Source organism: Neolamprologus multifasciatus, chromosome 8 (assembly GCF_963576455.1).
Source record: "Neolamprologus multifasciatus chromosome 8, fNeoMul1.2, whole genome shotgun sequence".
NCBI lineage: Eukaryota > Metazoa > Chordata > Actinopteri > Cichliformes > Cichlidae > Neolamprologus > Neolamprologus multifasciatus.
The window spans coordinates 481208-495000 of NC_140446.1; the positions used below are offsets into that span (position 1 = coordinate 481208).

Consider the following 13793-nt stretch of genomic DNA (forward strand, 5'->3'; position numbering starts at 1 on the left):
TCAGACCTGCAGGTTTAGGCCTGTGCTGTTCTCCTCTGTCTTATACTGAACACAAACTAGTTTTTTGGACTGGCACAAATAATTTGTGTGCCTTATTTGATGCAGCACACCTGATTGTTCTGTAAATAGATTTAAATGGTTATATAAAAAACGCCTGAGGCCTTGGCTGCATTTTTAGGTAAACAGTACCATATAACTTTGTTGTTTGCAAAACTTGTGCATAATTTTTAGAAATGTACAATTTCTATTTGCATTTCAAGTTATGAAAATGATTCGTTGAACATGTTTGTGGGTTTTACAGTAAAAAATATAACTTTTTTCTACTCGGATTTTGAATTTTTTGTCTGAATTTAGATCAACTGTGCTAATATAGTAAGCCAAAATGAAAAAATAACTCAAATTTCAGATATTTGGGGTTGTGCTGAAAATAATGATACCAAACAAGGCAAGAAAAACATATTTTAAAGGTGAAATATAGAAGTAAAATCAAAAGTAACCAATTATACCTTGGACCCCAGAGGGTTAAAGATGAAGGGTGTGCTTGTAAGATCAACAGGAAGATTTTGATTTCACCTTTCTCATTTTCAGAACAGGAATATTTAAAAATTAAAACTCTAACCTCGGGTTGACGTCTTACTTTTTATTTCTTCAGTTGAATTTATTGTTTTTATCTACAGTTTTCTTAACATGACCCATTCAGCTCACAGCATATCTGAAAGGTGTGTCCTATTTTCCTTGCCTGGCATGTGTACAGAGATTATGTTCACTGGTACCACAGCTTCATTGTAGTAGAGACCGTCTGCTACATTATTAAACATTATTAAAATAAACAAAAGCAATCAAAACTTTGTTACTTGTGATTTGTTTTTTAATTTATTGGGCTACAAACATGGTATTATGATGTTTGCTGCCTCACCACCTCCTGCTCTCTGCCTGGTGATGGCGATCACAGAGGTCATGGGTCCATAAAGATTGAAGAACCTACAGGATTCAGAATTGTTCTAAAGAATCTTCTCGTGCTTTTCTCTGTCCTCAGCGTGGCTGCTGTTTTTTGATCTCTGTTACGCCTGCTCTCTTACGGTGTGTTCACACCGAACGCCATGGACGCAAATAGAGTGTCAGGTTTACATGTAAAGTCAATGGAAAAGCGCGATGACACGCGATTGCAGGTTCCACGAAAATTTGGAAGCAGATTTGCGTCACGAAAACGCCAAAACGCGTGAAATGCACGTCAGTGTAGCGCGTCTGGCGCGTTTGACTCGTGAAAAAAAACGCGCATGAGTTTTTGTGTTGCATTTTGTGCATACGCGCGTTTCGCGTCTACCGCTCGAGTTGGAAAAATCTGAACTCCAGCGTCAAATCGCGCCGCGACAACCAATCAGGAGTCTGGTGACGTGGCTCTGACCTAGGTCAAAGGGGCAGATCCAGCCAAAGCCCTTGATTCTTCATTCAGTATGGAGGAAAAGCTCATCAGTGCCGTGGTTAATCACCCAGAGCTATATGATGCTAGCTACTACTTCTACCGAGACAGGAATAAAAAGGACCTAGCTTGGAGACACATAAGTGAGGAGATCGGGCAACCTGGTAAGTTCATTCCTTCTTCCTTTTTAATTTTCAGACTGACCCGATGAAGCCGCGCAAAAGCTAGCGAGCCCGCCTACTGTCCCGCTATTTTCCCACTGATGTACAAATACCGCTAACAAGATAATGCGTTTATTCAGAGGACATCTGCAGGAGAAAGTGGAAGAGCCTCAGGGACACTTATAATAAGGAGAAGAAGACAGAAAAGGAGAAGAGGAGTGGGTCTGCAGCAGGATCGGGGAGGAGATGGAAGTTCTTCGCGGTCATGGGGTTTCTGGACCCCTTCCTCACCCCGCGGGAGACAAGCGGCAATATGGTGCGGACCGTGGAGAACTTCTCCCCCGAGGACCAGGGACAGCCCGAAGAGGCAGCAGGGGAGTGTCAGTCAGAAGGTATGTTTACATTGAGTTAATGTAGGCAGTTAATTTATGCGTGTTGTCATACAGGAATATGTTTTGTTTATTAATAAACAGTATACAGTAGTCCCGCTGTTCATCCGTCACTGCCTCGCCTTTTCGCTGATTTTTTTATTGCATCGCACAGCTTTCAACGATGCGCATTGCATTCTGCAGCCCAAATGACAAATCTCCTCCGTGTCGTGTCTCCTGCGCTTGCCAAACTTATCATGTTTGGTTTTGATAACCATCACGTCCAATAGAAAAAACAGCACAAAAACACTCATAACTATGACCCTCATTCGGAAATAGACACCTGCACCGCGAGGGGAAAAAGGCGCACGAAAGTGGCGCCGCAGACGGAGAAAAAGCGCGGCATAATACTTTTACGTTTTAAAATCGACAAAGGTTTGCACTTTGACAATCAACTTATGAGAACTGTGACTACTGTTCATGTGCTGCAATAAATGAGAGCCCACTGTATATAATAAGTATATAAGTATATAATAATATAATATTCTCTATGACTATTGTCTTCAACCTGTTAACATTTAATATTGTCTTGATAGAACCAACTGATTCTGCAGCAGAGTCCTCCCCTGTCTCTTCTCCTGGCTCCCCAGTCCCTGGTCCCTGAGCTCCTGCTGCTGCACCCACAGGTATGAACATCAAGCACTGACAGCTTTTTACTTGCTTGGATTCCCTTGTGATCACCTTTACTAAATATCTACCAATCTGTTTATATCCTGTTTTTTTTTTTTCAATTTTGAAAATGAAAATCTAGTAGCAGCCTTCTCATTTCTTTGTGTTGTTTTGTGCTGTGTTTTACAGGCCCACAGAGGAGGACAGCTCCGAGGCAGATGAGGGACGGGCCCCAGGACGGTGGTGGAGCTGGCCGAGTCCCTAAAGAGGCCACGCCCGTCTCCAACAGAACATTTCCTCCTCGGCCTTGTTCCTGCTCTGGAGAGCATGCCGCCTCAGACACGAGAATTCGTGAAATTTCAAATTTATAAATTAACTTTTGAAAACAGCACAGCTGTGTTAAATTTGGAAACATTGGACCCTAATGATCAGCAGTTTTCTGATGAGGCAGCAGCTCTCCAGGGCAGAAACAATGTTCTTATTTTTCTCCTCCTTCTCCCTGAGGCTCTTCCACTCCAAGCTGGGTCCTTTTTATTCCTGTCTCTCTGTAAATAGTTAAATTTTGTATATTTATGTTTAATGTTTTTGTTAGTGGATTTATATATTTTTTCAAATAAACATTTATAATGACTCATGTCTCTGTTCTACTACACAGCAAATATTGGCACCCGACTGACACAAGTAGAATTTATTTCATATTATACTAATGACAAAACATACTAATACAGTGGGATGCAAAAGTTTGGGCAACATTGTGAAAAGTAATTATTTTCCTGTACAAATCATTGGTTGTCACAATAAAAATTGTCAGTTAAATATATCATATAGGAGACACACACAGTGATATTTGAGAAGTGAAATGCAGTTCACTGGATTTACAGAAAGTGTGCAATAACTGTTTAAACAAAATCAAGCAGGTGCATAGATTGGCAACACAAAGAAAGAAATGAAATAAATATTTAGTAATATCAATGTGTGTGTCTCCTATATGATATATGTAAGTGACATTTTTCATTGTAACAGCGATTCATACAGGAAAATAATGACTATTAATAAGGTTGCCCAAACTTTTGCATCACACTGTATATAGGAACATAGTGAAGACAAGTTACTTAAGAGAGTAAAAAGAGGTTAGTTTATTTTGGAGTAGAAAAAAGCTCCATTTATTAAGAAAAATTTAAAAAGACAGGAACACTCTTTAGAGGTTTGTGGGTGGAGCCGTTAAAAGAGCCGTTGTGGGGAAGTCACTCGGACTTCAAACAGGCTACTCCTTTGGTTGCCAAGACACAGCTCCCTCTGCCGAGAAGTGAGCCATGAACTTCTCCCTCACCAGGACAGCCTCTCTGGAGGAGTTGTTTGCTGGCAAGGAACCTGGACAAAATTGTTTAAAATGAGTATTATGTGTACTGCAGTTACAAAATACATTATTGAAATTCCAAAATTCCAAATTACAAAACATAAATCTTACATAAAACATTTTGTAATTATAAGGATAATTACATGATATATATTAGATATAATCTAATGCTACAGTTTGATATCAGTAAACACCGAGCATTGATATGACACCACAGCCATGCTATCATTGCAAACACTGATAACAGCATAAATCGAATTAAATCGTGACTTGATGAGACCTTCTGAGTATCACTAGAAATATTATAAACAGTCGTGTCCGTACCACAGTTTGCTATCAGTATACACCGAGAGCATTCACTGTTAGCATAGCACATCCATGTTAGCAGTGTATAAATGGATGGTTTAGCATATATTAGCACAGGTATCAATAAAGGACTACCGTATTAAGCACTTTTACTAACCTCAGGCAGATGGACAGGCGCTCTGCAGGTGGGATTGAGCGCTTGTAATTGGTGTCTAGGCGGGCGATTCTGGGACCGATGTGGGAAAGCAGGTCCTCAAATTGGCCGAGTGAAAGACGGTGATGTCGCTGGAATCGGCCGTCATCCAGGCGCAGCTCCTGGAGCAAGTGGTGAAACTCACCAAACTGCTCACGCCTCTGGAGGACCTGATGGACCCAGGTACGGCGAGGACGTCTTTTACGCCGCTGCTCTGCTCTCCACAGTACATAGAGAAGGGAGACTCTCTCTTCAAGCGCTAGCTCGACAGCTGCCATCTTGCAAAGATACCATCTGGCACAACTTCCTCCCACATTCCTCCCACATTTCCGGTTCACGCGTGTCAAAATATCATATTTTGAGGCGCGATTGATTTGTGTTGGAGTGCGTCTGGGGTGTTTTCGCTCGCGTTTTCGCTCGCGTCTATTGCGTTCGGTGTGAGGATTCAGGGTCACCTGGTCCAGCCCTAACTATATGCTTTAGCAAAAAGGAAAGTTTTAAGCCTAATCTTGAAAGTAGAGATAGTGTCTGTCTCCTGAATCCAAACTGGAAGCTGGTTCCACAGAAGAGGGGCTTGAAAACTGTTGATTCATTTAAACTAACATAATCATCCTGCTGCAACCAGGTTTCTGTAAGGCAGAGTAAATCGATTTGTTGATCAATTATTAAGTCATGTACTAACAGAGACTTGGAGGGGAGATACCTAATATTTAATAATCCACATTTCACTGTTTTACTCTTTGGTTCAGATGTGGATACTGTATTGTTCTTTCTTTGTAATTGTTTATGTTTAAGTTGTTTGTTGCTGGTTTTTAGTTTGTTTTTTGTCTTTTTGGAAGCTGACACAGTCTCTGTGGAGATGGGTTTTTGGGGGGGAGGAGAGAAGCTGCAGAGAGGCGTGTAAGACTGCAACTCTGCTTCCTGGTCCCAACTCTGGATAGTCATATTTTGAGGGGTTTAATAAATTTGTCCATATTTCTAGAAATGAGAGCTGCTCCATCCAAAGTGGGATGGATGCCGTCTCTCCTAACAGGACCAGGTTTCCTCCAGAAGGTTTGCCAATTATCTATGAAGCCCACATTGTTTCTGGGACACCACTCAGACAGCCAGCAATTTAAGGAGAACATGCGGCTAAACATGTCACTCCTGGTCTGATTGGGGAGGGGACCAGAGAAAACTAAAGAGTCCGACATTGTTTTGGCAAAGTTGCACACCGAGTCAATATTGATTTTAGTGACCTCCGATTGGCGTAACCGGGTGTCATTACTGCCGACGTGAATTATGATTTTATTGAATTTACGTTTACCCTTAGCCAGCAGTTTTAAATTTCCTTCAATGTCGCCTGCTCTGGCCCCTGGAAGACAATTGACTATGGTTGCCGGTGTCTCTAGCTTCACATGTCTGAGAACAGAAACACCAATTACCAGAGTTTGACCCCCGGCGGGTGTGTCACCGAGTGGGGAAAAACGGTTAGACACATGAACGGGTTGTTGGTGGTGTACCTGGGGCTTCTGTCTAGGACTATGCTTCCTCCTCATCGTCACCCAGTCGCCCTCTTTCCCCAGCTGCTTGGGGTCTCCCGGGGAGCAGCTAGCAGGGCTGCACCAGCTACAGGGGCCTGGCTAGCTACGGGTGAATGAAGGGTGCGAAGCCGAGTCTCCAATTCAGTAATCTTGGACGTCTATCCCGTCCAGAGAGGTGTGCATGCAGGTGATACCGACTTTGAGACGCACAGGTGTTTGCTCTTATCCTCCAAACACAGCGGCACAGATACATTTCCCCTGATAATGAGGAGGCGTGTAGGATAAAGGTATACTCATGAAAGTAGAATAAGGACTTACTTACTGACCTGTTGTCTTCTCTCCTCCTCTCAGATCGAAGGAGCTGATAAAGGAGGCCATCTTGGACAATGACTTCATGAAGAACCTGGAGCTGTCTCAGATTCAGGAGATTGTGGACTGCATGTACCTGGTGGATTATGGGAAGGACTCGTGCATCATTAAAGAGGGTGACGTGGGCTCGCTGGTGTTTGTGATGGAAGGTGAGGAACCCACGGTTTGGTTTTCTGTCACTCTTCAGGATCTATTTATTTATTTCTCTGTCAGCAGTTATTTTTAAAGCGAGGTATTTCTGGCAGAAATTTCTCTTTTCAAGAACTTTTCAGGTTTGGGGAATTTGGGGGAAATTCTGGGTGAAAAACTACTTTTGATCTGAGGTGAGGGGACTTTTGAACCAGGCAGTGCAGCTTGTTGCCACTCAGGTCTGTTCTGGTTGTTAGACTTTCCTGTGTCATTTTTTCCCTGAGAGTTTATCAGATGTTTCTTTTTTGCTGGTTCTTAAAGAACTTGGTGTTTTTTCTTGAATGAATAAATACTGTGCAGTTTGAGCTGTAGTTGTAGTGCAATGCTCATTGTGAGCATCTTTGAATGTGTGGTTGGTGACAGACCCCACCTCTCCTCACTCTGAACCTTTTTTTAAAGGAACTGTCTCACATTAGATAATGCAAATCTCATCTCCAGAAGAAGCCGACTCTTTAGGTTTGAAATCGTTGATAGCTTTAACGATCGTGTTTCTCCAAACTAAAACTGCCATTGTGCCTCTGAGACCATTGGTGGGTGAATGAAAGTTTGGAAAGAGGTTTGAAGACGAGAACACTGAGCCAAACCTTTGGAGACACAGAAACAGGAAAAAGTTCATTATGGTGGCTCGATGAGGAAATCGTTTATCACTACACGAGAAATAGGATTCCAGCTTTCAGCTTCTTGAAATAAATAATTATGGAACTCATTTATTCTTTAATGACTACATTTCCTCCAATAAGCTGAGGAGTGAATAATTTCACAGGTCTTCTGTGTGACGGTGAATTCATGAAGTGTAGCGACATGGAAACTCCTTAACAAGCGGTATCTCAGAGTTCCGTGACATTTCCACCTGAAGTTTCCCAGAGCGCCTTTCGACCTTCAGGATGTGCTCGGCCGCCGGGAACATGTCAGAGTGGCGCGGCATTGCGTAATGTGTCAAAGCGCCTGAAGGCATTCACCTCCATTCTGCTGCTGGTGTCCCTGCTGCCTTCACACCACACACTACTTTTGCTGCTGTGAGGAAGAGGAGAACTCAAACACGACATTTTTCTGCTTGTGGAAAAAAAAAATCACAAAAATCGTCCTGTAGGTAAAAAGTAACTTAGTGCGGTCACAAAGATGAATGACAGTGTGTCTGAACTGTTAGGGGACTTTACCCGAATGGATGTAGTGGCAGAAACACACACGAGCACAGGATTGTAGTGATGCAGGTTTATGTACACAGATGAGGGAATATTTACAAGGGAAGGGGCTATATACAGTGACAGATAAAAATGTGCACGGAGAGCAACGCTGACAGGATGAGACGGAGCCGGGGTATGCAGGCGAACCGATGACGCACCGGAATTACCTAAAAACGAGGGACAAACAAAGTTACAGAGTACGTCGATCGCCGAGAGTTCAACTAAAAGTGGACGAGGAGAGTTGGAGAGCTTACTTGCAACACCGACATACAGATGTAACGGTGGTCACTGCCTGGTATGAAGTAATTCTCCATCACGGGTCCACAGAAGCCCACACACAGAAAACTAGGCAGGCGAACAGGCAGCGGGACAGACTCAAACAAAGGAGAAGCAGGCAGATGATGGATCCTAAAACATGCAGCTCAATCGCGTGGAATCAACAGATTCAGCTTGCACCGACACGTTACCACTTATGAAACGACAATACTCCGACACCAGACGTCCGAGATTCAGCTCCATAAAAGCGCTCCCTAATGACGTCCGATGCGCCGCAGGTGTGCCGGAATGCCATCAAGCCCCGCCCCGCCTACCTGTGCCAAGAAAGAAAACAAAACCCAAAAAACAACAATAAACCTACCCACCACCTCCTAACAGTATCCCCCCCTCAAGGGACGCCTCCTGGCGGTCCTCCAGGCTTGTCAGGATGCCTCCTGTAAAAATCCACAATAAGACCCGGGTCCACAATAAAAGCCCCAGGAATCCAGGAGCGCTCCTCCGGGCCATACCCCTCCCAGTCCACCAAAAACTGGAAACCACGACCACGACGGTGCACATCCAGCAGCCGCCGGACCGAATAGACAGGGCCGCCGTCCACAACTTGGGCAGGCGGAGGTGGTTCCAAGGGTGGGCACAGTGGGCTGCGAGAGACAGGCTTGAGTTGGGAAACATGAAACGTGGGATGAACCTTCATGGAAGCCGGCAGTTGCAGCCTCACAGAAACAGGGTTGATGATGCGTTGGATGGTAAAAGGACCCAGGAAGCGAGGAGCAAGCTTCCTGGACACGCACTTCAGAGGAACATTTGCAGAGGACAGCCAAACCTGTTGACCCACAGTGTATTGAGGCGCGGGCGTTCTCCTCCGATCAGCAGCACGGCGAGTCCGAGTTGCGGTCCAGAGCAGCGCTGCCTTAGTCTGGCGCCAGATCCTCCGACTGCGGCGTAAATGGTCCTGCACCGCCGGAACCGCAATCTCCGCCTCCTGAGAAGGAAACAGTGGCGGCTGATATCCAAGGCATATCTCAAACGGAGAAAAACCAGTAGCTGCCGAGGTGAGGGAATTATAAGCATATTCAATCCAGGCAAGATGACTACTCCAGGAAGCGGGGTCAGAGGAGGCCACACAGCGCAAGGCGGACTCCAGCTGCTGATTAGCCCTTTCAGTCTGTCCATTAGACTGCGGATGATAGCCCGAGGAAAGGCTCACCCCCACCCCCAAAGCAGTACAAAAAGCCTTCCACACCCGAGAAACAAACTGAGGCCCCCTGTCAGACACAATGTCCAAAGGAATCCCATGTAACCGAAAAACATGATCAACGAGCAAGCGAGCAGTTTCGAGGGCAGAAGGGAGCTTAGAGAGAGGAACAAAATGTGCTGCCTTGGAGAACCTGTCAACAATGGTGACAATAACTGAGTGATTAGCGGAACACGGTAACCCAGTAACAAAGTCAACTGCAATATGCGACCAGGGCCGACCTGGGACAGGCAGGGGGTGCAGCAGCCCGGGAGGGGCCAGGTGACGGCTCTTATTGCACGCACAGGTGTCGCAGGCCAACACATATTCGCGGGCGTCACTCTCCAAAGCGGGCCACCAAAAGGAGCGCCTCAACAGAGAAACCGTACGACGCACGCCGGGGTGACAGGCGAAGCAAGAAGCGTGTACCCAGTGCAAAACGCGGGCACGCACGGCCGATGGAACAAACAGCCTACCAGGCGGGCCCGAACCGGGGTCCGGGTCCTGCCGCTGCGCACTGCGCACCAGGCTCTCAATCTCCCACGTCACGGCCCCCACCACGCAGGACGAGGGGATGATAGTGGCCACCCCCGTAGACTCAGATGCGGGAGAAAATTGACGGGACAAAGCGTCAGGCTTAGCATTGCGGGAACCCGGTCGGAAAGAGATAGTAAAATGAAACCGGCTAAAAAATAGCTGCCACCTGGCCTGCCTGGAGTTGAGCCGCTTCGCACACCGAATGTAAGAGAGATTCTTATGGTCCGTCCAAATCACAAACGGCTGTTCCGCCCCCTCTAACCAGTGACGCCACTCTTCCAAAGCCAGCTTAACCGCCAGCAGCTCACGATTACCCACATCATAGTTCCGCTCAGCTGGAGAAAACCGCCGCGAAAAAAACGCGCACGGATGGAGACGGCCATCGTCGGGCGAGCGCTGCGACAACACGGCTCCCGCAACCCCATCAGAAGCATCCACCTCCACAACAAACTGTCTGGAACCATCGGGGTGAACGAGAATGGGCGCGGAGCAAAACAACTCCTTCAACCGAGTAAACGCCTGCTCAGCCTCAGGCGACCAACTGAAAACTCGAGCCGGGGACGTCAGCCGGGTGAGCGGAAGAGTGATCTGACTGTAGTTCTTGATAAACCGGCGATAAAAATTAGCAAACCCCAGAAACCTCTGCAAGTGTTTGCGCGAGGAGGGAGTCGGCCAATCAGCAATTGCCCTGATTTTACCAGGATCGGGCCCAACTTGCCCCTTAGCAAAGACATAGCCCAGGAACGACACAGAACTAGCATGAAACTCACACTTTTCCGCTTTCACAAAAAGTTTGTTTTCCAAAAGCCGCTGCAAAACGCTGCGCACCTGCTGAACATGGTCCTCAAAAGATCGTGAAAAAACAAGAATGTCATCAAGGTAAACGAACACACACCGATTCAAAAAGTCCCGTAGCACATCATTAATCAACGCTTGAAACACCGCCGGCGCGTTAGTCAGACCGACAGGCATTACCAGATATTCATAATGTCCACGCGGTGTGTTAAAGGCCGTTTTCCACTCATCTCTCTGGTGTATGCGCACCAGATGGTACACATTGCGAAGGTCCAGCTTCGTGAAAATGACCGCGTCCTGTACAGGTTCAAAAGCAGACGAGATCAGAGGAAGAGGGTATTTGTTCTTCACAGTTATATCATTAAGACCCCGAAAATCAATGCAGGGCCGAAGAGATCCATCTTTCTTGTCCACAAAGAAAAAACCCGCCGCCACCGGCGAGGATGACGGACGAATTAAGCCCGCCTCCAGTGACTCCGTGATATACCTCTCCATGGCCGCCTTCTCCGGACCAGAGAGGTTATACAGCCGGCTAGTGGGCAATGGAGCTCCAGGCAACAGTTCAATGCTACAATCATAAGGACGATGGGGGGGAAGTGAGAGCGCACAGAGTTTACTGAAAACTGCCCCCAGATCATGATACTGTTCAGGTACAGACGAGAGATCCAACTCCTCAGGTGCCAGCTTAGACGAGCAGACAGGCGAGGGTGGAAGAGCAGACTGTAGACAGTGAGACAAGCAGTGGCTACTCCAACTCTCAATGCGACGGGTGGACCAATTAATCTGAGGGTTATGACGCTCGAACCACGGGTAACCTAAAACGATGGGAGACTCGGGGGAGGAAAAAACAAAAAACCGAAGAAGCTCGTGATGATTACCGGAAAGAACCAATGAAACTGGTTCAGTCTCGTGAGTAACAGAGGGTAATAACTGTCCGTGAGAGCCACAACGGAGATGGGAACCTGCAGGGGCCGCGTCTTAATACTGAGACGCCTCGTGAGACCGCCGTCAATAAGGTTCTGCTCAGCGCCAGAATCCAAAAGTGCATTAGTGGAGAAAGTACCAGACGCGTTGGTCACGACAGCAGGAAGCTGCATGCGGGGGACTCGGGAAAGAGAGGAAGTGCTACCCACCAGTACCCCCACAGCTACTGGCGGGCACCCCCTTTTGACCGCAACGGGCAGGTGGACACAAAATAACCCGATAATGAAAGCCCCGCGTAACGCATCATCACCCCACCCCGTCTCAGCGGCTTTAACCCGGAAATCAATAGAAAACTCCGCCACCGACTGGCTCCCTTGTCGGAGTCCGTGCAGCTGCCGTGCCGCCTCGTCAGAGCGCAGGGGGTGATGAAAAACAGCCTTAAAATCCCGAACGAATTGTACATACGTGACAGTCTCTAGGGGATGTAGAGCGAGATAAGATTCGGCCCAGTCCAAAGCACGATCACGAAGGGCACCGATAATATGGGAAATCTTAGAAGCATCATCAGAAAACGCTTGGGGAAACCGCTGAAAAAGCAGTGAAACCTGAATCAAAAAACCCCCACAGGCCCAACTCTCCCGTGAAAGGCACCAGAGCCGGGGAAGCGGGGTCACGAACAGAGCCCGAACTCTGCGGAACGGACGGTACAGGTGGGGGGGACGAAACAGTGGGAACGGTTGGGGGAACTAACCGAGCTAAAGTCTCTTGAATGGCTGTCAAGGTCTCATTAACCCGACCAGCCCATTGCTCGGATTCCTTAAACTGCCGAGACAAGCTTGACAAAGACTCCTTGTGTTTCTGAAGTAATTCGCCGGAATCGGGACCTGCGTGTTCTGCCGAATCCATAAGAGTGGTCGGAGTATTCTGTTAGGGGACTTTACCCGAATGGATGTAGTGGCAGAAACACACACGAGCACAGGATTGTAGTGATGCAGGTTTATGTACACAGATGAGGGAATATTTACAAGGGAAGGGGCTATATACAGTGACAGATAAAAATGTGCACGGAGAGCAACGCTGACAGGATGAGACGGAGCCGGGGTATGCGGGCGAACCGATGACGCACCGGAATTACCTAAAAACGAGGGACAAACAAAGTTACAGAGTACGTCGATCGCCGAGAGTTCAACTAAAAGTGGACGAGGAGAGTTGGAGAGCTTACTTGCAACACCGACATACAGATGTAACGGTGGTCACTGCCTGGTATGAAGTAATTCTCCGTCACGGGTCCACACAAGCCCACACACAGAAAACTAGGCAGGCGAACAGGCAGCGGGACAGACTCAAACAAAGGAGAAGCAGGCAAATGATGGATCCTAAAACATGCAGCTCAATCGCGTGGAATCAACAGATTCAGCTTGCACCGACACGTTACCACTTATGAAATGACAATACTCCGACACCAGACGTCCGAGATTCAGCTCCATAAAAGCGCTCCCTAATGACGTCCGATGCGCCGCAGGTGTGCCGGAATGCCATCAAGCCCCGCCCCGCCTACCTGTGCCAAGAAAGAAAACAAAACCCAAAAAACAACAATAAACCTACCCACCACCTCCTAACAGGAACAGCCAATCAGTGAGCAAACAGCAGAAAAGAAAGAGAGGAACGAAGAATGATGGGAACGTGTCGGCACGAGGTCACTGCTCACAAGAACTGTGACATCACTACAGCCACATCACCAACTATAACTAACTAACTAACTAACTAACTAACTAACTAACTAACCTGTGAATCAACTGCTGGAAAACGACAGGACAGGAAATAAAGTGACTGCAGACAATGTTCAGTCTCCCTCGTGTTTTTCACTGAACAGGATGCTCCGCCTGTTGGCCTCCATCACCATCAGCTGTTTCCAAAAATCATGGATTTCCACAAGAAACTGAAACGTCACTGAAGCACAGCGTTGCATGTAACATTAGACCGCCGTGAGGTCATCACTGTTGACAAGATGGAGCTGTCACCTACAGAGGACTTCAGATCATTTCGTGGGTGCTTTTGATTCACGTTCAGTCATTAGTTTGTTTAAAGGAATGAATTAAAGAGACTCAATGTAACAATGTAACATGTTCTTGTTTTATTAGGAACAAAAAGAACTTGGAAATCTACAAAATATGGATTTTTCTTGGACACGCGTTGAGGCGCGAATGTGCACGCGTCAAATTAGGGGCGTTTGGGGCGTTTTTATTCGCATCCATCGCGTTCGGTGTGAACACACCGTTAGATGGCCT

The 13793-nt window shown here is 46.8% G+C and overlaps 1 protein-coding gene and 1 long non-coding RNA gene across 2 annotated transcripts; one reads left to right on the plus strand and one right to left on the minus strand.

Moving 5' to 3' along the window:
* Positions 1–958: 958 nt before the first annotated feature.
* On the plus strand, positions 959–2127 carry LOC146512031 (transcription factor Adf-1). The gene is made up of 2 exons (XM_085170686.1): positions 959–1584; positions 1722–2127. Exons 1-2 carry the CDS (start codon positions 1455–1457, stop codon positions 1991–1993), a joined length of 402 nt encoding a protein of 133 aa, XP_085026812.1. The 5' UTR covers positions 959–1454; the 3' UTR covers positions 1994–2127.
* Positions 2128–2184: 57 nt separating this feature from the next.
* Positions 2185–7167, minus strand: LOC146512032 (uncharacterized). Its single transcript, XR_014875759.1, has 2 exons — positions 4439–7167; positions 2185–3989 (listed from the first exon to the last, which is right to left on the minus strand). It is a non-coding gene; the product is annotated as an uncharacterized LOC146512032 (long non-coding RNA).
* Between the last annotated feature and the right edge of the window lie 6626 nt (positions 7168–13793).

Bases quoted from the DNA above. Each gene is read 5' to 3' on its own strand.
- LOC146512031 (XM_085170686.1), top strand. From the start codon at position 1,455: ATGGAGGAAAAGCTCATCAGTGCCGTGGTTAATCACCCAGAGCTATAT. The intron at 1,585-1,721 runs GTAAGTTCATTC...GCGTTTATTCAG, and splicing joins TGAGGAGATCGGGCAACCTG to AGGACATCTGCAGGAGAAAG.